Source organism: Lepisma saccharinum, chromosome 15, assembly GCF_977018435.1.
Source record: "Lepisma saccharinum chromosome 15, izLepSacc3.1, whole genome shotgun sequence".
Classification (NCBI taxonomy): Eukaryota; Metazoa; Arthropoda; class Insecta; order Zygentoma; family Lepismatidae; genus Lepisma; species Lepisma saccharinum.
Genome location: NC_139243.1, coordinates 20009601 through 20035027, shown reverse-complemented (window position 1 = coordinate 20035027; position 25427 = coordinate 20009601). Strand labels below are relative to the sequence as shown.

The window sequence follows — 25427 nt, the reverse complement described above, 5'->3', positions numbered from 1 at the left end:
ACGTAGACTCTGTAAATATCACTGCCCCAAGAAAATACTCTCCCTCGCGTCTGCTCCCTATCCATTTTTATGGTGTCTTTAGAGGGCTGTCCTCCATCGCGAGCACACTGCTGAACACGTCACTGTCGTACAATGAAGATTAATAGCTCTGTAAAAATGAAGAGGCACTCTAACAATGTAATGGCGTTCAATTGTTGTGCTTAGCTGCTGAATTCCATTAGCCATCATTCGTCAAATCGTCTTCTGCAAGGTGGTAAGAGATTCGGGGCGAAAACCGCACCGTGGAGAGTTTTCGTCGCCCGAAGGTCCTTAACCGCTGCGAATGGCGTCTGGAAGGCTTGCACTTGGCTACGTAATTGCTCAATAAAATGATTCCGACACAAGAACGCTTTCTCCGCGGCCACAATCCTCCACGGCAGGCAATATAAAGTGCATTAACAGTTTTGGATCATTTCCAAGCCATCGGGAAACGCTGGAACTGTCCTGGTGATCTTTGGTGCTGGTTGCAATTGGCGCGAGCATCATAAACATTCTGTCAAGAACCGAGAGCCATTACATCTATTTCTGCTGTGGTGAGCACCGTGTGATTGCCATGGCTCGGAATTTATGTACCGTATTCTCCTTTTGTATGTAGCTAAACAAAAATTGCAAATGTCGTCGAGGTAGTGAGGATATACATGAATTTCGTTTAACATATTATGAGGTATATTTCATATTTTCCTGATAGAGTGCATATTTTGAGATGTACAGCCGAACCTGAGTTATACGTATGTCAAGATGAGGAGAAAATAATACGTGTAACTGAGAATTACTTACAAGTCAGATTTAGATACCGTGCCATATTATTAAAATCTGTAATTGAATCTCTTTTGAGGAACAAGATATACGTAATAAAGGTTATTTCTGTCATAAAGTGGAAAATTAACGAATCTAAAAGTTTGATTCTTGAATACATTATATTTGCCACTTTAATAGTGAACACTTTGATACTGAAATACTAAGGTAGAAAATATAGGTTTATAGTTTTACTACCCAATTTTAAAAATTCGTCTAAAATAGCATTTCTATCAAGAATGACTGTGCAAAGAGTGGTGTAAGCGATGCCTATCTGCAGCTATTTCAGTTTAGTATTATCTGGTATGTGGATTAGCATTCACTTCCGGTATAAATTTTACTTTCTGATCAAGAGTGTAACTTTTCCTTTTTCTGTTGTCCATGGACGAGCAGTGGCAACTGAAAACTGTCACTTCTGTGACGTTGTTGTAACTTGGTTACGTACAAATGAACTGTATTTTATGAAAATTAGTACGTATAACACCGAATTACGTATAAATAAGGTTTAATTAACACGTTTTTCAAATTATATTTTGTCGGAACCTGCAGTAATTTACAATACTTATAAAACAGAATTACGCAGAACTGAGTTACGTATAAAGCAGTTTCAACTCAACTGTATTACATATTTTCCGGTTAGAGTAGATATTGAGGTATAATTATTACATATTTTTCGTTTAAGGTATACATTTTAGGTATATTATACTTTTTCCGTTTAGAATACACCGTTCAGAGTACACATTTTGATATAAAAGACGATATTTGCGCCATTTATCTAGTTCTCATTGAGTAATCCGTATACATATATTTGTGACGACATTCAAAATATGATTTTTTAAAAATCAGTATTTTTATGCGATTATGGCAGTGAGATCACATTATTTTCATTTCATCTTATTTTGAACCATTAAAGTCACACCACAAATATCAAGGCCCTGTATACACTTTGTTCTTTACTACGTCATTTTTCGCAAATGAACCCTACCGATTCAGGGAATAGGATACAGGACTGAAATCATTATTTAAAAATAAGTTCATAACCTATAATTAACAGGAATGAAGCAAATTACCAAAGACTATACTCCTGGATAACCGTGTGATGTATCTATAGAACGATAAAGAAAAAACAAGGGTCAACCACGATCATAGGTGGCAGTTCCGATAATCTTTGAAACGAGCGGCTAGCGACAACTTTAGCAACTGGGGATCAGCAGCTACGATTATGACGTCACGTGCTTATTGTATGCTGTGCAAACTATGCTAACAGCACTAAACCTAACCTACCTAACCTATTCACAAGCTTACTTACAAGCTTAGATGCATTGGTGAGTAGGTTAGGCAGTTCTGTTTCTCTCTATTTTCTGCGAAGTACTTTCGATAACTCTTGAATAAGCGACTTGACTATATTAGTTTAGTCCATTTATTTTAACGACTGAAATTTTAATAAGAAGAAGGTTCATAGGTGTAGATGGTCCAAAAAGGGAGTGGGGAGGTAGAATATTCCATTTCCACCTCCCACTTTAACCAATAAGGGTACGACCGAAATGAATGCTGTGATTGGGTTCCCTCTTCCGAATATCCACTGTAGGATAACAACTACTATATTAAAGATTGGGATACATAAAAAGTGCTAGAAATCATTCTCTCTCTCGCCGGCTCGTTGGACGATCGACTTTCGATCTCGCAACCGAAGTTCGCGGGTTCGAGTCTCGGCCAGGACAAAGGGTGTTCTTTGTGAGTGTACCTTCATCAATTTCATCTAATCATAACTCATCAGCATCGTCGCGATTAGTCAAAAGTGGTAGGAAAACAAACGTAAAATAACAAGAATACAAATACACTACATTGTATCTCTAAAATGCGTATTCGTTCAATAGATAATATCCGTGATGCAACGTTTCCAGAATTATAAGTGGGTGATTAGTACAGACGAACACAGAAAAGTAACTTCTATCTTTACCAGGAATTATTGTACGGAGGTTCAGATCAATAAATTCTGCAATACTTTAACCTCTCCGATAGAATAGTAGAAATAATTATAAATTAACAGTTATTATAAACTAATACTCTATTATTTTATTGATTATTTTATTAATACAGAATAATAATTATTATTATTATTAGAATCATTGGAGAGAGACATTTACTCCATCCACTAGGTGAGTGATCCAGCACAACTCCTTTCTATCATTGTTGTTTACATTTCGTATAGTTTACTCTGAAATGCACATTATTCAATTTTGCTATTAACTTTTACATATATCATTCACAAAAATTCTGGAAGTTAGCAATGATGTCATCAGAGAACTTTGTTTGGGTGGACTCAAAGATGAACAAAGTATCTTTAGATAAGCTCTGCTTCGGTGGTTAGGCCTATGTCTTCTAAGGTTCTCTCTTATGTCCTCTCTTCCTATTTATTTGATTGTGTTTCTTTCTCTGCTTTTCATTCTTTCTTTATCCTATCTTTCTAATTCCTTTCTTCGCCACTTCACTTATTTCTTTCTTTCTTTGCCTATCCCTTTCTTCGTCTTTCTTTCTTCTGTTCCTCTATTTGTTTCATTTTATTTTTTTCACAGTCTTTTACCTCTGCTTATGTGTGCTTGATTCTGCTGTAAATGATTCTGAAAATTTCTCATGTGGTTAGGCTAAGATTATTTTCATAGCAAACAGGCTGTGTGTGTATAGACAAAAGTGCAAGACTCTGGCCGATCGCGTACCCGTGTGACCGGAGGGGGGGGGGGACATTGAAAATGTATAAAGTTGTGAGTATAATCAAATGTAATTTGAAACTTTAGGGCCTCCGCTTTCGGAGCGAATTTACAATATAGAGAATATCTCAAATTTCGTTAATATTTGGTATACTAACTAAATTTGGCCTTCTAATCACGAATCTATTCTTAAAATGCGGGTGTCACGTGTGGAAATCGGGGGGAAAAGGCGATAGAAGTGGATTTTTTTTTTTTTTTTTAGAGCTGTATCGCATTGTTTTACGAGCAAAATTTTAACTAAGCTTGCCTAACCTAACCTTACAGAAAATGGTTCGTGGGGCTATCCGTGAATGGTTTGTGGGGCTACCCGTGCATGGTTCGTGGTGCTACAGCTTCCTCACTGCGCAAGACGCCATTTTTCTAGAAGAAAGCTCGAACGCCGTTGCCAAACTTACCGGCCACGTTCACTCTCCTCCACACTCCACTTAACTAACTGTTGCACATTAACAATTTTATCACTGCTCTGTTCCGCCATGCTTCAACGATTAAAAATCTGCAAGTGACAAAGCAACAATTAATGCTCTTCCAAGTAACGAAGCAGCAGTGTGGCAACGCTGTAGACAGCGCAACGAATGCCGAACGTCACTTGTTCATATCATCAAACATGGTTCCTATGTTTCTGTATGGAGAATGATCGCGGTAATGAAGAACGTAATTTTGCAACATATATAGACGTAAGTGTACAATTTCTATACGTCACCCCCAATCTTAACTCCAGATACGTTACCAGGACTGCATATTTAGTGAGTATAAGAAGTAGGAAAGAAATTGGAGATATTTTCTGTATTGTACATTCTTACCCCGCTTTCAAATGTTATTTAGATCATTCTCATAGGATGTGCAGTTCAGGAAATACGGTCGTACAAAATTGAGTCCCATCTTTTTGAATCACGCTGTATAATTTTAGGTTGACGTTCAATTTACCAGGGGTGCCCTCTTGCTCTCCCTTCCGGACGTCCATGTCTACAATGTACTTTTTAGAGCGCTGGAATAAGTTAAAAAGTACAAAAAAAAGTATCATGCAAAATAAACCCTAAATCTCTATGGCGAAGCAGTCTTCTAAGGAACAGGGACTGCCAGAGCGGCTTTGTAATTGGGTGACGCGTGGTCATCGAGTCCCATCGCCGCTGTTTTCTGGCTTTACAGACTTCCCCTTTTCAAGTAGCTCCCCAATTGAACTCACAACGCTGGCTCAGCCCTTATATTTTGTGGGCTCCCACCAGGAGCGTATATTCTAGGCTAGTTAGGCTATCTGCGAAGCTTGGAGTCTAGAGAATAAAATACAGGAGAAAAATTGATCCGAAATTGTAAACAAAATTATTCATATCAGTGAGATGATGCTGATTCTGGAGTTGGCAACCTGATTTCTTATGAGTTGGCAACCTGATTTCTTATGAGTTGGCAACCTGAATTCCTATGAGTTGGCAACCTGATTTCCTATGAGTTGGCAACCTGATTTCCTATGAGTTGGCAACCTGATTTCTTATGAGTTGGCAACCTGATTTCTTATGAGTTGGCAACCTGATTTCCTATGAGTTGGCAACCTGATTTCTTATGAGTTGGCAACCTGATTTCCTATGAGTTGGCAACCTGATTTCTTATGAGTTGGCAACCTGATTTCCTATGAGTTGGCAACCTGATTTCTTATAAGTTGGCAGCCTGATTTCTTAAGAGTTGGTAAACTTATTTCTATTCATAGCCTAGGACCACGTGACAATGCGATAGTCCAGATCTTGGACTCAGTATACGCCACTGGCTCCCACCGTGAATCGAACCCGTGACCGTTCACACCGAAGGCAAGAGAGAGATAACCAGTTGGCTACGCAGGAGCCCTTATGAATCTCAAAGTAGATATTTATAGGCACTACAAGAATTAGCAGGGTTGGAACAATATGAAACCCTATGTTTTACTAAAAAAAAAGAAAGAAAAGAGAAAAAGACAAAACCCGCACGCTAGTGATCAGCACCACGCTCCTTCCCCTTAAATTCACGTTGGTTGGAGGCCATTCTATGCAGGAGCATTGTCGGAAAAATTTTCAACAGAAATCACCCACCCCGGGAATCGAACCAGAATCTCCCTCCTGACAGTCAGACGCTCTACCGACTTTAGCGGTGATTTCCCCTGTCATTCTCTTTCTCTGGTTTCTTATATCATTTGTAGCCTCCCCGATGGCGCAGTGGTAGCGTCGTCGGTTGAAATCAAGGGGTTCCGGGTTCGATACCCGGTGGAGGCACGATGTAGTTTGGATCCCACTTTAAACTGTAGGTCTAGTCCCGATTAGCCTTACTGTGCATAAGTGGGCTTAAAATACCAACTCAATCAACCAAATCTTATATCAGTTTTTACTCACTTCTATATTTTCTCATTCAGGACAATCGCGAACATAAATGTCTTTTTCGGGATTCGAACCCAAGGCCCCTGGCATTGAAGCACTCCGCCACTGAGGTCGAAACCACCGTGGCATATAAAATACGACAGGTCTCCCAGAAAATACCCCTTTTGTCTCACGAGTCTATGCGTAGTTATACTAATACTACTATTATTAATAATAAAGATGTCAATTCACCCACCTGTTACAACAACTGCTTTATCGCTTAGATTCTTCAGATAACGCCTGGGCAAAGCACTTGATAACGTTTTGACCACCACCTCGGTGAGATACGCTGCCAAAATGGACAATCCAACATTGATGAGGATGTTGGAATAGAACAGAGTTTTCAGAAAAATAAAGTTCACAACGAACGCGGTCCCCACCGCAAACCAACTGACCATTTTGTAACACAAATAATGTTCCAGTAGACAATTTCACGTGTAGCACTTTGAAACTGCAAGATATTTACACTGTCCTAGTTTAGTTACATATGTCATTGTGTTTCCGCACTTATGACACTTTTAGTTTACTTATTATTAACGTGACAAGTCTCGATTGGTTTGAGCGCGTAAAACGAATACTCGCGCCAACTTAGACCGTAAAGCGACATCTACCGTTTCATTTCTCTTCGCAGAGATGATGAACAGTGTCTTGTTTGTATCGACCAATTAGCTTCATCACCGGGAAACGCTGCGCGCGCAGCTTCCAATGTTGCCAACCCGTGAAGGTGAAATATCACTATCGGCGGATCACCAGAATTTTCTGATATCTCGTAGGCAACTAGCTGAAAATGGCATTTTCCATGCTCATAAACGCGTCTGTCTTTCTTGCTTTGCAAATTGCATTTGCAGTTTTGTTATTTAGTGTCGCTTTTATGTCACTTTTGGCCAATCGCGACGATGAAGACGAGAGGTGATTGCATAAAATATATGAAGAGATACCTTAAGACTCGAACTCGGGAACTTCGGTAGCAAGATCGAAAGTCGACCTATTAACGCGCTCAGCCACTGTAAAAAAAATCGATATGCTGTTAACAGATAATTTAATGGTTCTTATGCATATTTTCGGTGCATATGTACTTGTAAAATTATAACATGCTGACTCAGTGGTCTTTTAACTCGCAACCGAAGTTCGCGTATTCGACTCCCATCCTGGACATGGGTGTTCTGTCTGACTGAGTGTCGAGCCATGACTTTCATCTAATCATCACTCACCCTCATCGTTGCGATTAGCTAAAAGTGGTAGAAAAGCGATGTTAAACAAAAAAAGTGCAAATACAAATTTGCAAAGCAAAAAAGACTCATTTATGGTCATGAAAAATATCATTTTCAGCTAGTTTCCTACGAAATGACACAGGAAATTTTGGTGATCCATCGATAGTGATATTTCACCTCGAAGTGGGAAACCTCTTGTCTCGCTCGAGTTGTTATTACTATTGTTATTATCATTAATAATAATACATTAACAACGTACTTTATTGTACTTAAGTACAATAAGAAGTATCACAAGAACTACAACGTTACAAGACCATTCACTGCCGGCCATCTTCACACGCATTATCTCAATAGGGTTACAATTAAGCCATACAACATTTCATTTAGAACAATATTAATACAAATAATGAATTGATGCCCTATGTGGTACAAAATATACAAAAGGTACATCTAAGGTAAATTACTCGTAGATGAATTTACATGAGTATACAGTACGAGTGTTCTATAGTAGCAATGAAATAAACAAAGTTTGAGAGTTATACACATTTAGAAGAAAGGAAAATGTAAAGATGTGTGGGTTTGGGTATGAGTGTGTATGAAATTAATGTTCGAAGTACATGGATGAACATTTTAAAACATAGGTGTGTGGTGGGAAAGGTGGTGGTGGTGGTGGGGGGGGGTGAAGCACTGAAAATAATGTTACTGGAGTTAGAATTTATATGCATGTGAACGTAGAAGACGACAGAACTGCGCTTTTGCTGGTACTGAGTTTGACCTTCGTCGGGAGTGAATTCCAGGTTACGGCTGCTAGGTACGAGAAGGACTTCTGGCCAAATCTGGTTTTGTTATGTTTGGGGATTACTAGGTCTCTATGTAAGGACGATCTGGTGTTTCGGGTACTGAACTCAGAGCGGAGTTTAATCCTATTATGCAATGGAGATGATTTGTTATGTATACTATGGAATACCTTATTCAGGTAGATGTAATGCATTCTCGAAGTGACTGTGGGTATGTTGTAAATCTTGCGCAATTGTTGAGAATTATTTTCTTGAGGGTGCATGTGAATGGTTCTTAAGCAATTGTTTTGGATTGTTTCAAGTTTCTTCAGCTGAGTTAAGTTACCGCCATAAATAAAACTATCACCATACTCGAATGCGGGACGAATAACGGAAAGGTAGAAATGTCTACTAAGATTTCTATTGAGATATTTACGAATTTTTCGAAATATGAAAACATGGTGATAGATTTTACGAATATAGTTGTTTCTTTGGAGGTTAAAATTTAGCTGGGGGTGATTCGTGACAAACAGACCAGTGCGGTGGTGTAATCATGGCAGAAGAAGGAGGAGGTGGTTCCGTAAAAAGGAGGGTTGTTTTTTAGCTGCCATAGAACTTGTCTCCTGCACACTGCAAGGAGTAGAGCAGGAGTGGGGGAGAAGCTTGCGTCGGGAGGTTAGAAAGGAATGTGTTTCTCTTGAAATACTAGCTGATTTTCATATGCCACATGTCCAGGTACGTAACCAGGAACAGAAATAAAGTTATAACCATAGTAAAAACTGCATTACATCGTAAAACGTTTATATTCCTTTCCCGGATTCTCTGGAGTAAGAGAACGTGAACGCGTTCTGTGCGCATGTTGAAGGGTGTGCGCCTCGTCCAATGAACGCGCGGAGGGGAGGGGCATCCACAGGAGGGGGCGACTCGACTGCTCATTCGCGGTCCAGTAGTTCCGTAGTAAACATGTCAGCTCGCAAGTCTAGGGGAACTCTGTATTCAGGAGAGCGCCTCATAGTGTTGACTGTGTTCGAGAACAACTTGTTTCAAAAGTTTAAAACACATGGCTTTGTTTTTTTACAAATGTTTAAAACAAAGGGTTTGAAACATGTTTTTCATACTTGTTTAAAACTCATTTTGATACATGATGTTTCATAGTTTGTGGTTATTTGCATGTTTTTTGAAAATGTATGTTTAAATTTGTTTTAATTTTTTTTCTGTTCTTCGTAGCATCAAAAGACAAATAAACGAGCAATATTATTTGTTATTTGTGTAAAACAATACACTGGCCATTGTTAAGAATAAAAGAAGAAATTGGCAGCAGAAAGCGTTTTGCTTTACGGCCGTTACACCTGGTTACACCGCGCAGCACTTCGTTGCTTTCATCCCGCACCCTTCTTCACCTAGTCTGGCCCCGCCCACAAGCTTTCCCCTCTGCGCGTCGCTACTCCAGAGAATCCGGAAAAGCAGTATAGTGTATAATAGCTGAACCAGGTTATATGTATATATTCTACCATTTAATGCAAAGATTAAATGGATCCGCAGCTTTCAAAACTTATAGTTTTCTTTGTGAGAGGTCACACAATATAAACTTTATGAGAAATGATTTTCAGTACACCAACTGTTCAAAATATAAGTAAAATAATGGAGAACAATTGTGTTAGATATTCACTGATACGGTGGATCGAGTAGCAGTCTTTCTCCATTTATGTAATAATAACAATAAATTTGGATTGAAATTGGTATATTTTTAATAACTTATAATAGTTATTATTGTAAACATGTAAACAATAATTATTATTGTTATCATTATTTGAACTAATCAGGTTTTATATTTCTGGCGACGCCCGTGCTGATAAGGAACGAGCTCCCCCAGAAGTAAAATTCTGACTACGGGCCTGCACATGTCTACCTTTCCATAAATGTCATCCATAAACTAATATACTTATATCGAATAGATTAATACCGTTAAAGTACCGGGCATACGTACACAATTATATAGACTATATATGAAAAGATAAAGTTGTCCCCTGTTCGCTGCAACAATCCGTGCAACATATGATGGGGTAGGTAGATATAGAGGTAGGTTCCACATATTTACGATCATGGCCCTTAGTAGAGGTGATGTGATAAGCACCACGCTGCGACCACCTTTACCTCTGGGGTTGGCCAAGTTATCCATGCACGGACATATACTCTGTGCTGGGAATCTCTTGAGGAAGCGAACGATAACAAATCTCTGCACAAATGGTGACTGGACCAATGAACACGTGCGAGGGAATGGGATTCCGTGGAGGGGGAAAGGCGACTGCAGTTACCAGTCTTTGCAGGAGCGTGCACTGCTTCGCTCCGCCCTCCTCTTCCCTATTGTTATGCGCAGGCTTGCTCCAGAGATTACCGGGATAGAGTATATCCGGAAGAATTTTCACTTGAAATCATCCACCCCGGAAATGGAACTAGTTTCTCCCTCATGACTAGGGCCCGGGACTTTGTCCTATAAAACTGTAAAATATGTATGTAATTATATCATAAAAAATTAAAAATATGTCAGAAAAAGGTAGAAATATTCCCAGTAAATTCAAAAATATGCACAACAGTACTTTCAAATTTCTCATAATACGGGATTCAGTATCTTCCAGGGAAGATCGACCAGGGTGGGGTGGAGTATTAAATGAAACCAGAATCCCGCACAACAATGAGAGAACATTTTCCCTCAATAATGTTTGCATGGCTATAAATTGTCGGCGGGTTAAAGAAGGGGGGTATTATTGTTCTATTTTTAGTTGGTAAGAAAGGACTGCATCTGCTTTTAAATTCTTCGTTCGTAATTTCCTTATCCTGGCATCGATAATATGAACTATCAGTTGCGTTAAATATACGAAGAAAAATTATAAAATAACAGAGTATATGCAAGACAATTACGAAATTATACAGAAATACGTCTTATTACGAGAAAAATGAAGAAATATGCTGTAAAAACACGAAATTGGTGAAATATGTCAAAATATGCTTTATCAAGTTGGTCTATTTCGGCTGATTTTCATCAGATATGTAAAGATCTCACCCCAGTACACGATCCGATGCCAAATAAAAAATATGTTATAACATAAAGTCACGGGCCCTACTCATGACAGTCCGACGACCTACTGACTTTGTAAGTAAACATATCAGATTTAATATAATTTATTGAAAAAAATAATGTTTATTTTAGATGCTCGTCAGTAACAAAAGAACAACCTGTTCTTTTATTATGAACATCTAAAACAAACATGCAGTTTTACGAGTTTAGCTTATCTGGACGAAAGTAACTGATAAAGTAACTTAGATTTACTTTTTAATGTAACGGTAACTGTAAGAGTAGCTGAAACTGAATTACTTTTAGAAAGTAACTTTCGAAATACAGTAGAGCGTCGATTATCCGAACGTCGGTCAACCGAACGACCGCTTAACCGAACTGTGTACTCGCTCACTTTCAGATATCTGTAATGAAAAAAGTACGTGACTTAGCTGCTCGTAAGCGTGTAGGCTTGCTTAGACAGACCAAAATAAAGGATTTTTTTAAACGTTAATTTTGTGTACTGTGTGTATTGTTCATGCAAAATGCGTATGTAATATGTACATATTTTTGTTTAATAAACTGTACCACATACTATATATTCCTACTAAAGTTGCCTTTGTACGTTACTTTGTAATACATACTTAAAGAGATGCCTGTTTTTATGAATAAATTTACTGTACAGTACTTCTTTTTGGCAAATAAACATGTACAGTTCGATTATCCGAACAAACCAGTTTTCCGAACACCCATGTCCCCCAATTACTTCGGATAATCGACGCTCTACTGTACTTATAAAAATGTGAATTTACAACAAGATCCACTAAACTTCAAATTTATGAGATTTTCTCCCGCGGTTGGAAACACTGTTTCGTGCCAAGGCGCTCGTGTTTTTCTTCGTTCTCTTCTGCACGGCATGTACGAAGCTATTATTGCGCGGAGTCACCTGCTAATCTTCTGTTGCCATAAAAGTGTAAGCGGAGTTAATGATGGTTGGGAGTCTGTGGTTGGGTTTCAAAAACCAATGAAAAGGTGCTGTAAAGCAATAAAGAATGGTTTGAAAGTTTTGTCCTAGTTTCACTCGCAATTTTTCTTTCTCTTCTTTTGCGCAAGAGAATGCTTGTTAAGGGAGCTAACCTCATTGGAAAACATATGCATTAGAGTTCGGAAATGTTATGGAGAGGAGGGGGTAGATTTGGGGAAACAAAACAACCGAATATCTCTTACATTACAAATGCAACAATGATTGAAAGCATTATTTCGAAGCGTGGAATAAAGATTCCAGAGGTGAGTTTTCTTGCAATGCTTTCATTTGGGTTCTGATTTCAGTTCCTTCATAAATTATGACCAGGGAACGGATTTATATGTAAATACATATTTATGATTGATTTGCTTTATTTTACTTCGCTTTTGTGCCACTTTTGGCTAATTGTGAAGATGATGATGAGTAATGATAATGATGAAATTGATGAATGGACACTCACAAACATCCATGCCAAGGCCGGGATTCGATTAATTGATTTGGTGTTTTAAGTCAACTTTATATGCACAGTAAGGCTAATCGAGACTGGACCTACAGTTAAAGTGGAGCCCGAACCACTATGTGTCTCCACCGGGAATCGAACCCGAGATCCTTGGCGTCGTAGCGCGATGTGCTAACCATTCCACCACGGGGGCCGGCTAAGTACATATTTATGTATAAAACTGAATCAGTTACTTTTTGTATTATCTTTGTTTTTCTCAGTTTTTCAGTTTTTCTCCATATTTTTACATATTTTAGGTCTTGGCTAATATTTGACATACTTTACTTATTTTTACATATTATTTCCATATTTCAGAACATTTCCCAACATATACTCCATTTTAGTGCAGTAACTACATGTCCCGGTGTGACCAAAAGAGTTGGATGAATTTCTTGCAAATAACTGACAAAGTCCGAAGCGACGTTAAAGAAACGAGAACTTAATTGCGTTAATTACAAGTTTTCGGTCATGCCAACAATGTTTAAATTCAATTTTACACCTCCCTGCCGTCTGTTCTCCTATTGTAAAAACACTTGAAAATCCTGTTTATTTACAATTGTTGTCAACAATAGATAGTGAGGAATCAAGTATCGGTTACTGGTTATTACAAACGTTATTTTGGCAACGTTGGAAGAGATTCTCAAGTCGAGCAGCCCACGGCTAACCCCACCCTTGTTCTAGTCGCGCGCCTGACAGCAGCGCCAGAAGCAATGATTTCGAGGCACACGTAGAGGAGAAGGTCTAAATATGGGCGAGGGTTTAAATATGGGTTTTGGAGTTATCAGCGCTCCCGGGTGCTGCAGCCTGGCAGAGGCTATGGGAACTGGTTATCTGTCAAGGACAAAGGTTGCGGCGCCAATTCGCAAGAGAAAGTGGTGGTTAGTTTCGGCCTTGGACGCCGTTATAGAATTGCGACCTCCGAAAACTTTTTGCAGGTATGTTTTAACTCAGCGTTTTCTAAATTCTCATCTGCTTTGTATAGGTTATGATATTAGCGGTACGTAAAACAAATGTGGGCTTTTATAATGCCATAATTTGTTTGTGAAATATGTATCACAGAGAGCGAAAATAAATTGAAGAAGAAAAATATCGTGATGGTCTAAATATGGGCTACGACATGAGGTCTAATGTTGAGATCACATTTTCAACAAATATTTGGATGTTTTTCTTAATTTCGATTTTTCTCATTCCGCGTGATTTTCAAAACAACAGATTATTCATAAATATGAATTTTATAATGTTTTAGCGATAAATGACTGTTTTTTTAAATTTTAATTGCTTTTTGTGATATTGCCACTAGTAGCCCATATTTAGACCACAATTTTGAAATACTTCATTTTACCATTTCTTGGAAATTCCTTTTTTTAAAGAAAAATGGAGACCTTCTATACTTTGGCATGCTATTAGCTACATTTAAGTATATATTTCATAGATATGCATTTTAAAGGCAGGTGCTTGATATATTAATTTTTTTCCTCCGAAAATGACAACATAAAAAGGGGGGCCCATATTTAGACCTTTTCCTCTACGGGATTCGCTTCTGGTTTCTCTTAAAGACAGTCACGGTAAGAGTTACAATGCTAGACTGTATTTTATGTAGCGTCTTAATATCATTAAAAAGGTTTTTTTATATATAATGTTAAGTCCATATTTAACTCCATATTTTGAGAAAATAAGTAAGATATATGTATTTACCAGTGACGTATACTGAGTCCAAGATCTGGTCTATCTCACAATGTCACGTGGTCCTAGGCTATGAACAGAAATAAATTTACCAACTCCTAAGAAATCAGGTTGCCAACTTATAAGAAATCAGGTTGCCAACTCATAGAAAATCAGGTTACCAACTCTAGAAACAGCATCATCATCACACTGACATGAATAATATTATTTACAATTTATGATAGATTTTTCTCCTGTATTTTATTCTCTACATTTCAGGCTTCGCAGATAGCTTAGCTAGTTTAGAATATACGCTCCTGGTATTTACATATTTAGCACATTTTTACTACTACATATAAATCCGTTCCCTGATGATGAGCTATACACTTCAGATTGAGGAAGGGAATTCGTTCGCATAACTTACTTCGCCTGGATCGCATTTAATGAATGCGTTTGTGTACAGGGGCGGATTTAGGCTTAGACAGACTAGGTAGCTGCCTATTATCGGATTACAAATTTTAGATATTCGAGTTTGGACTCCAATTAAAAATTAACCAGATGTCCTACGACTCCTACATGAAAACGATTTACATCAAAATTTAGCTTATTTGGTTCTGCGTTCAGCTATGGCAACGAACTCCTTTTTTATTCGAGTGTGCCTTAGATTTTTTATCGTTGTGAGAACAAAAAGACGTCTTTTTTGTGTTTTCCAATCGACTTCTTCCTTTGAAAAGGAAATAAAAGAAACTTGTGGTCCATTCGTGATGAAATTTAAATACAGTTCAGGTAGAAAGATTTTAAATACAATTCTTAATTTGCAGATTTTTTATATCAGCCAAAACAGGCTCTTGTCAATTTTGTGAAACATTTTTTCTTACTTATTTGTAGCTGATCAGTGGTGATTCATTCATGATAAGGTATTTTCCCCCTCACACTGCCCTGAAGGCGGAGACAGAATCAGGTTCCAAAACGTAGGCACATAAAAATTTAAACAGGGGTTAAAAGTTTAAAAAAAAAAAAACTCATCATGAACTTTTTCTTATATTGTGGAGTCCTCCAAATACGATATTGTTTTGAAGCTTTTTTCAGCTGTTTCAAGACCCATTATCATTGTCAATTCACATTGCGAAACCGATTATATACAGATTTTTCATTCAAGGGAGTAAAGCCGTGTGTTGAACGTGGCGGCGACACCAAACCATCTAACTAGCAGTGACCATTGACGTCCGGAAGGGTAGTAACCCCCTGGAAAATGAAAATCAACCAAAAAGTACGTATTTCACCCATATAATTTCATTTCAGTCACAGTAATACGTTCATTATTGCAAGGGCGTTACAGGAAGGAATGTTTTTTGAGGGGACAATACTATTATGGGGGAAATGTGCCTCGTAAGCCCCCCCCCCAACCTGGAAAGAATACATTGCTTGCTTCTCCCTGGAAAAAATCTTGCTGACGTCCATGGGAGTGACAGTCTGCAGTTTCCACAGATATCGCTGTAGCTACGGGAAGTTTTGCTGTGACGTATGGTTCGGTGTTGGGGGGGAGGGGATTCGTGTGACGTAAGTTGATGTTCGGGAATTTTCGTTTGTTTGAGATTTGGTTTAAGTCCATTTTATGCACAGAAAAGCTAATCGGGACTGAACTTACAGTTTAAAATGGGATCCTAACCATTTGTGCAGCAACCACGTATCGAACCCGGGACCCCTTTATTACATGTCCACTACCTTACTACTACGCCATCGTGGAGGCCCAGGGAATTTTAGTGTGTCGTGGATCGGTAGGTTTATTGAACTCTGGGTGGGTTGTCCTCACTAATTTGTTAAAAGAAAAAGTTTGGAAGTATATTTTCACGAATGAAGGCTTTTCAAGATTAATTCAACATATGTTAAGGAATACATGGTAATATAATCACATCAAACTGTTTAACTTATGATGTTTTCGTTGAATATCCACAATAATTCATCCTACATTAATTCCACCTTAGTAATACAGGGTGTTCACGATGAGATTATTTCGAAATACTATTATTATATCAGAGTATGCAACTGCTATTCAGGACAAAAAAAAAAATTGTAGTGAGCATCAGGGTTGCATTGCACTACACTATATCACTTTGTAAAATGACGTTCGAAATCAGCACTGTATAAACTGAGATGTAAGAATACTAGACTTCAAAAAGATAGAATTTCCAGGAGTCTCGCTAGGGCGCCAGAGGTCCCGGGTTCAAATCCCGCTCTGGGCATGGATATTCATTGTGACCGTCCCTTCATCAATTTCATCATATCGTCACACATCCTCATCTTCGCGATTATTAAAAGTGGCGGAAAAGAGAAGTAAAATAAATCAAATCAAATTAAAGATCGAAATTCATGGTGACATTCCATATTATAATCTATTCTTAAAGAGTACAAGCTCCAATAAATTTTAAGTACTTCAAAAATTAAAATGCAACAATTAGTTGATTGTTAATTAAATAAATTTATGCACAATATAAGCATTGACATCTGGCTGTGGAAAAAACATAAGAGCTTTGTTTTATTATAATCTACAATGTGCAAATGTGGGTTAATAACATTTGTCCGCACAAGAAGTCTAAATATGAAATAAACAATTAATCATAATATAGCGGTGAGAAATATGTGTCCAATGAATAGGACAGATGACAACTTGATACATTATCCTATTCTCCAACTTCTTTTAATGGATATACTTGAAGTTAGTACGCAGGCTCTGGCAGGGTGCTGTACGCGCTGCCTATCTTCCCAGGAAAATTGCCTTTGTTCATGTAATACTCTTCCTCTTCTTCCAGGTCAAGCCCTGGCTCCGTCTTTTCCAATTCTCGTACGATCTGACACATGCTTAGGACGCAGCCCCATAAGTAGTACAGGTACACTGGAATTAATAAAAAGACCTAAGCGTTAACTATAATACATCATTACAAAGATCTAATATAACAATTATAGCTCTAGTTTCAAATTCACCTCTCCCCACCATTCCCTGACTATAGTCATAACACAAAGGAAATATGTCTCATTTTTTGCTTCTCTCTAGAAACCTTTTCCCGTTTACTGCGCCTCAGAATACAGTCTCGTGTCACTTCGGGTGTTTTCGTGTACTTCCGGCATTCTTTGTAAAGGTAAACAAATGGCAAAGGCTCTCATTTGCGCCTCCGAATACGCTCTCGTGTCAGGCCGGGTGCTTTCGTGAACTTTCGGCATTCTTTGTAAAGGTAAACAAAAGGCATACGCTATCATTTGCGCCTCCGAATACGTTCTTGTGTCATTTCGGGTGTTTTCGTGTACTTCCGGCATTCTTTGTATAGGTAAACAAAAGGCAAACGCTATCATTCGCGCCTCCGAATACACTCTCGTGTCACTTCGGGTGTTTTCGTGTACTCTCGGCATTCTTTGTAAACACAAGGCAAACGCTATCATTTGCGCCTCCGAATACGCTCTCGTGTTACTTCGGGTGTTTTCGTGTACTCCCAGCATTCTTTGTAAACACAAGGCAAACGCTATCATTTGCACCTCCGAATACGCTCTCGTGCTACTTCGGGTGTTTTCGTGTACTCCCAGCATTCTTTGTAAACACAAGGCAAACGCTATAATTTGCGCCTCCGAATACACATTCGTGTCACTTCGGGTGTTTTCGTGTACTCCCGGCATTCATTGTAAACGCAAGGCAAACGTTATCATTTGCGCCTTCGAATACACTCTCGTCTCACTTCGGGTGTTTTCGTGTACTCCCGGCATTCTTTGTAAACACAAGGCAAACGCTATCATTTGCGCCTCCGTATACGCTCTCGTGTCACTTCGGGTGTTTTCGTGTACTCCCGGCATTCATTGTAAAGGTAGACAAAAGGTATACGCTACCATTTGCGCGTCCGAATACACTCTCGTGTTACTTCGGGTGTTTTTGTGTATTCCCGACATTCATTGTAAACACAAGGCAAACGCTATCATTTGCGCCTCCGAATACACTCTCGTGTCACTTCGGGTGTTTTCGTGTACTCCCAACATTCATTGTAAACTCAAGGCAAACGCTATCATTTGCGCCTCCGAATACCCGCTCGTGTCATTTCGGGTGTTTTCGTGTACTCCCGGCATTCATTGTAAACTCAAGGCAAACGCTATAATTTGCGCCTCCGAATACACTCTCGTGTCACTTCGGCTGTTTTCGTGTACTCCCGGCATTCAATGCAAACGCAAGGCAAACGCTATCGTTTGCGCCTCCGAATACACTCTCGGGTCACTTCGGGTGTTTACGTGTACTCCCGGCATTCTTTGTAAACACAAGGCAAACGCCATCATTTGCGCCTCCGAATACACTCTCGTGTCACTTGTGACGGTCCTGTGAATCCGCACAATATAATTATATGTTTATTGAAATTATTAATTTCATATTATACAAATCACTTTATATTAACGTTTGAAAAAATGTATAATTATTACTTTGTACAACGTTAATTATGTTTTATGTTATTCATTGCACTCTACGCTGTATAAACGAGATATTTGGAATTCTAACGTTGCTATAGCAACGAGAATCAATAGTTACCTTGGGTAGTGTGTCTGACAAAAATGGAAATATAGGTAATAGTGAACTGCATATTGCTTAGTTATTTCACTAATATATAGACCTATAGAAGTTGTATCTTCACCTTCGCGTTTTATTTCAAATATTTATGAACTAAATGTGATCGTGCAAATGATTGACTTGTGAACGTCACAGTATAATTGGTGGTCCAGTATTGTGGAACGTTATCAGCACGATCTTGAGTGATGTGTTTTGCGTAAGTGTTAACTTACACCATTGTTCTCGTGAATCTAGTTTGTACATAAATTTATATTATGTACGCATTAAGTAATCCTTATAATCTGAGATCCAAAACAAGTCTAACAGCTAGATCTATCAATTGCGGTGATGAACCTGATGAATCACAAAATAAGAATGGTGCCATGAATATGGTGAAGTGCTGCAAAGATCCCGATAAGGAAAGGTTGTTAGCTTGTGAAAATTGTGGCCATTGGTATCATTTACAATGTTTGGGTTTGTCCGATAAGCATTGGAAATTATACCAGTTAAATGAAAATTATTTCTGTACAGATTGTGATCCATCTTATGATCCGTTCAGTATTGAAGCTTTTGTGCAATGGAAAAGAAGTCAAGAAAATGTTCAAGAAATTGACATTCGTCCTTCTGTGTTGGCAGAGACGTCAACGGGGCAAAGTAATGTTCCTTTTCAAATGTTTGATCTGCTGGCAGAGTTAAGGAAAATGAGCGAGTCACAACAGATGGAATTTACAAAAATTAGGGAAACTCAAGAGTCTCAACAGCTTGAGTTTACAAAAATGAGGCAAACTCAAGAGTCTCAACAGCTTGAGTTTACAAAAATGAGGCAAACTCAAGAGTCTCAACAGCTTGAGTTTACAAAAATGAGGCAAACTCAAGAGTCTCATCAGCTTGAGTTAACAAAAATGAGGCAAACTCAAGAATCTCAACAGCTTGAGTTTACAAAAATGAGGCAAACTCAAGAATCTCAACAGCTTGAGTTTACAAAAATGAGGCAAACTCAAGAGTCTCATCAGCTTGAGTTTACAAAAATCAGGGAATCTCAACAGGAAATTTAAAATTCTCAGCAACTACTCAAGCTTGACTTCCACGAATTGAGTACATCGTTACGAAAGGAATTAGCTGAAGTTGCCGAGTCCTGCAAATTAGCAACACGTTCATTACATCAGGAAATGGAAAGAGAAGTGCAAGGACTAACAGAGAAAATCGAGGAAGTCAACACTACTTGTACAGAGAATTCTGATAAACTTACTGGATTGAATGATCAGATTACAGAATGCCAGAACAATGTTTCAGGGTTGTCTCGGCAAGTTCAAAGACTTGAAGCCGTTGTGAGCAAGGACGAAATAACTAAGCGCGTGGAAGCATGTGAGGAAAATATTACTAAGTTAACATCTAATATTTCGACTAATGTTGAATCAAGTAATCCTGTACAAGTTTACAGTTCTCATGTGAATAGTAACTGTCAACCTGATATTCCTGCACGGAACCTAACCTCTCCTAAATCATCTGATTCTTCAGCGTGTGATGTTTCTGATGATGAACACAATCGCATTGCTTCACAAAGACACAAACGTTCTAGAAATAATCGAGTGAGAACTAGTAATACTAACAAGTTATGTCAATCAACCCGTACTTTATATTCTGATGGTTCTGGTCAGGAAAGAAAGAGGCAAGTAAACCAAAGGTCAGCAAATCCGCAGAATCATCGATGTAATTATCCTGACAATTGTGTGCGTTCGCTTACTCAAGAACCTCGACGGTTGGTAAGATTGAATGAACTTACTGTTCTTCCTAAATATTCTGGAGATCCTGAAAAATCAAGCCCACGTAAGTTTATTAAAACTTTAACGTCCTACTTAGACTTACTGCAAGTTCCTGACATGCAAAGGCTTGAATGTATTACTAATTGTTTTCAGGGACCTGCAGAAGGTTGGTATAATACTCATGTCGATTCGTTTACATCATACAAACAGTTTGTTGACGAATTTCTGAATCACTACACGTCTTATTCGTTAACTCAGGCTCAATTATCTGAACTTAGAAGTCGTAAATATGATCCTAAATCGACGAATAGTATGGAAGTTTTTGCTATTCGTACGCATTCAGCATATTATAATTTAGTTGATCGTCCGAATGATGCAGAAGTTATTGATATTTTAATCAATCAGTTGCCCACATCTATTGCACAAACAATATTAGCTGCTAGATTAGTTAAAATGGATGATGTAATTGCGTTACTAAAGAGGTTGGATTTAGTGAATTCAAGATCAAACAAGAGTTTTAATGTTCATGATAATGTACGTGAAAAAAAATTCCGACATGATGGGAATAATTCTAAAAGTTTTACCGACAATAATAGTGCAAGGGCAAAACTGAGAGTTCAAAGTGTTGCTAAAAGTTCATCGTTTGTGAACGATGATGAACCTAATGGAAATCAAGGTTCAAGACGTAACGTAAGACCTAATGATAGTGTTCATTTTGTTTCTTCTAGCGAAGAAAATAAAAGAATTAAGATTCCACGTACAGATGTTCCGTTTGTTGCTGAAAACCAACAATCAAACTCCAGCCAGAAGACAATGATATTTAATAGAAATAATAATTTTGGGAAACCTAACCTAACTAACAAACCATATAATCGTTACAGACGTAATGGTGCAGGAACTCAAAATTTCCGGCAAAATAGAAGTCCACAAAGCTCACGATACTTCAACAATAATGGTAGATTTATGAGCAACAGTTTCAATGCCAGAAACGAGCAAGAACAACAGCAATTTACACTGCGTCCTAACTCTCAGTTCTCTAACAATAATTTCCACTCATTCCAACCATGCAGTGTATGTGCCAATTGCGGATATTCGTCTCCTCAGATGTCAACGGGTAACAGTTGCAATGCAACTGCAGTGGCGAATACTCCATTAAATGAAAATGCTCCATCTTTCGATCCAAGAGAAACTTCTTGTAAACAGTTTATTTCTTCTGTCTCTGAAGCAACATTAAACGAACGTCGCGGGTGAACGTGGACCAGTTTGCTCGCACTAACATAATGGAGGGTCCGTCTAAATCATATTATAGTGATAATATAGGCACAACTTGTCAGTATGCTGTATTAAGTAATTCCGTTTTATCTGAAGTTGATCATTGTTATCCACTTTCAATATTTTTTCAATTAGATTGGTACGAAGATGAACCTACTTGGATTTTAAATGATACTGGTATACCTACTCCTATTACTGATCAACCTTTGATCACAGGAACAGTTTGCGGTATTACGATACAGTGTGTCATCGACAGTGGAAGCCAGTGTAATTTAGTCAGTTATGAATTATGGTGCAGTATAAAATCAATTATTCCGAGTGCCAAACTGGATACAGTGGATCAACTTAAGTTATTGCCGTTTGCAGGACATCAGAAGTTTCGTGTTGCTGGTCGGAAGATTATAAGTATATTAATTAACTCGGAAGTTTTTACTTTGGAGATATTCGTATTGAAGCAACTGCATGCTGAATTAATTCTCGGAATACCATTTTTAAGGCAATACAAAGCTGTACTCGATTTTAGAAGAAACGAAATTAGTTTGATGGCGTCTACGGGTTCCGAATTGGTTCAGCCATTTAACTCTAGCAAAATCACAACTGATAGGGATCGCTGCCAAATGCAAGAAGTTACTATAATCAAAGAAGCAGAAAATTACTTGTCGTTTCTCTAGATCAGATCACAACGAAGGTGCGGTCGTGTGAATCACTCAACACGGAGCAGCAGTCTCAGCTTGAGAATTTACTAATAGAATATCATAGGTTGTTTTCTGATCGACCCCGATCTGCATTTGTAGAACCTTATCAAATTGAACTAGACACAAAGGAACCAATCAAGGCACCTATATATCCGGTACCGTTCGCCAAAAGAGCAGCGTTAGAAAAGGAACTAGAAAAATGGAAAGCCTGGGGAATAATTAAAGAGATGTCTTCGCCTTATTTGAACCCAGTATATATCGTTCCAAAATCTAATGGTGAGTGGCGTCCAGTGGTGGATTTTCGTCGTTTAAATCAACATGTAATTTCACCACTTACCCATGTTGAACCGATAAACGAGCTACTTCAACATTTTAAGGGTGCAAGATATTTTTCTTCGATTGATCTCTCCTGTGGATATTTCCAAATACCACTTACGCCCGACTCATATAAGTACACAGCTTTTTCGTATCGAGGACGACAGCACGTGTTTTGTTACTTGCCATTTGGTATAAAATCAGCTGTTTCTGTTTTTGTTGAGAGAATGAATAAGGTGTTTGGACCAGAGACTTATTCATTTCTAATGATATATGTGGATGACATTTTAATATTTAGCCCAACAATAGAGAAACATTTTGAACATCTTGATTATGTTCTACAGACATTGCAGAAGACGAACATGTCCATAAAATTTGCCAAATGCAAATTTTTCCAAACGGAAATTAAGTTTTTGGGTCATGTGGTGTCTGGTTCTGAGATTAAGGTCGACCATGATAAAGACTCAGCTATTCTACAGTTTCCTGTTCCTCAAAACAAAAAGTCACTTCGCAAATTTTTAGGACTAGCAAATTGGAGGAATCGTTTTATACAGGGATTTTCAGATATCGCTAGTCCATTATATCATCTTATACGCAAGAATGTGCCATTTTATTGGACACCTCAGTGTCAAGAAGCTTTCTTGTTATTAAAGAATGCTCTAATTTCAGCACCAGCATTGAGTCAACCCGACTTTGAGTTGAGGTTTTGTGTTTCTGTTGATGCAAGCCAGAAAGGATTGGGTTGTGTACTTTGGCAAATTGATAATGATGAAATTCGTGTCATACAATATGGCAGTCGTGCTCTTAGAGGAGCAGAGATTACATATAGTACACACGAATTGGAATGTTTAGCTATATTATTTGCTCTGGAGAAATTTGCTATATATCTTAAAGGAACTGATTTCAACTTATATTCAGATCATAAGTCGTTGTCTTGGCTTAAAACTGCACAATCACTTAATTCTCGTCTTACGAGATGGGCTCTCAAACTGCAGTGTTTTGATTTCACGTTATATCATGTCCCAGGAGTTTCGAATAATATTGCTGATACGTTGAGTAGATTTCCGCCTTGTACTTCTTATTCTGCACTTGATGATAAATTATATATCAATCAAGTAATTGTGGAAGATTCACAAGATGATACTTCTTCTATTTGGTTAAAAGCTCAACGAGCAGATGAAAAATGCAATAATATAATTTCTCACCTGGAAGATAGTACAACTGATAAAGACTTTTCAAAGTATCTTCTTCACAACAAAATTCTGTTTTATAAACCCAATTCAGATGAAATTTGTAAACTTGTAGTGCCACGTGAGCTTATACCTTTGGTATTGCACAAAATGCATGATTTAAATGGACATTTTGGTTATCAGAAGGTTTTAGCAGCTTGTAGAAGGGCATATTTTTGGCCGTACATGAGAAAATCAATTAGAAATTACCTGAAAGATTGCTTAGAATATGCATGAACAAAGATTGTAGGTCGGCCGTTGCGGAGAGATGAATATCACGTCGTTTCGCACCAACCACACGATTTCCTCTCTATTGATTTAATCGGAAAATTACCAAGATCACGTACATATGAATGTCTCCTCACAATTGTAGACGTTATGTCAAAGTTTGTTATGATTTATCCGTTAAGAAAAGCGACTGCCAGGGAAATTATCAATCGTTTTGAAGAACAATATTTTAAACATTACTCTGTATGCAATGTATTATTATCAGATTGTGGAAGCCAATTTACATCAAATGAGTGGAAAGCCTACATGGATTCAAGGAAAATTGAGCATATTACTACCACTACATACAATCCGAAATCTAATCCTATTGAGAGGTACAATAAAGAGATTGTTAGGTTACTGCGATTATTCTGCAATGATAATCACACCAGTTGGTATCCAAAAATAAATTCTATTATTCAGTTATTAAATCATTCATGCTCTTCAGTTACCGGATTATCTCCTAGTGAACTTTTCTTACATGAAGATATGAAGGACTCAATATTTGAAGAAATCAGCTGGCCAGAACAAATTAAATCTTTGCCATGGAAACGCAAATTGTTTTTAGCAGAAATCAGGACTAGACAATCTAGAAGAAGTAGAAAGATTAAGAATGCATTGAACTCGATCAAACTTCGAACAGGAGATTTGGTTATGATAAAAAATAGGCAAGTTAGTTCCAAAATTAACAGCCAGATTCATAAATTGTTCAACTTGTATATTGGGCCATTCCTTGTCAAGGAAATTAAGGACAATAATGCAATTCTTTACACAATGAACCAGCAATATTATGACAAGGTGAACTTTTCTAATCTTCGAGTGTTTAACTGTTCGGAAGAAAAGAGGAATCAACTCTTGTCTGAGAATTAAATTTATGAGAGTAGATACTTGAAAAAAAATGAAACCATTCTGTTTATTATTTTGTACAATTGAATGTTGTATTATGTTCTGATTTGTTATTACCTGTTAGGCACAAATCTGTTTATGTGCACGTTGTTGTCGAATGTCAGATAATATTGTGCATTTGTAACTTTGTTTTAATTATGTTGATAAACATCTGACTGATTTTTAAATGGGAATGTTGTGACGGTCCTGTGCATCCGCACAAT

At 37.9% G+C, this 25427-nt stretch overlaps 2 protein-coding genes across 2 annotated transcripts in view; both read right to left on the bottom strand.

Annotated features, from left to right (window-relative positions):
- LOC145999631 (short-chain dehydrogenase/reductase family 9C member 7-like) overlaps positions 1–6601 on the bottom strand; it is a 66794-nt gene extending 60193 nt beyond the window's left edge. The window contains exon 1 of the mRNA XM_083136722.1: positions 6174–6601. Within this exon, the coding sequence (XP_082992848.1) occupies positions 6174–6375 (202 nt within the window). The 5' untranslated portion in view covers positions 6376–6601. The remainder of the gene's footprint in view (positions 1–6173) is intronic.
- A 10046-nt stretch (positions 6602–16647) lies between these two features.
- The window catches only part of LOC145999412 (uncharacterized), a 36429-nt gene continuing 27649 nt past the window's right edge, over positions 16648–25427 (bottom strand). Inside the window, exon 6 of the mRNA XM_083136368.1 lies at positions 16648–17094. Within this exon, the coding sequence (XP_082992494.1) occupies positions 16919–17094 (176 nt within the window). The 3' untranslated portion in view covers positions 16648–16918. The remainder of the gene's footprint in view (positions 17095–25427) is intronic.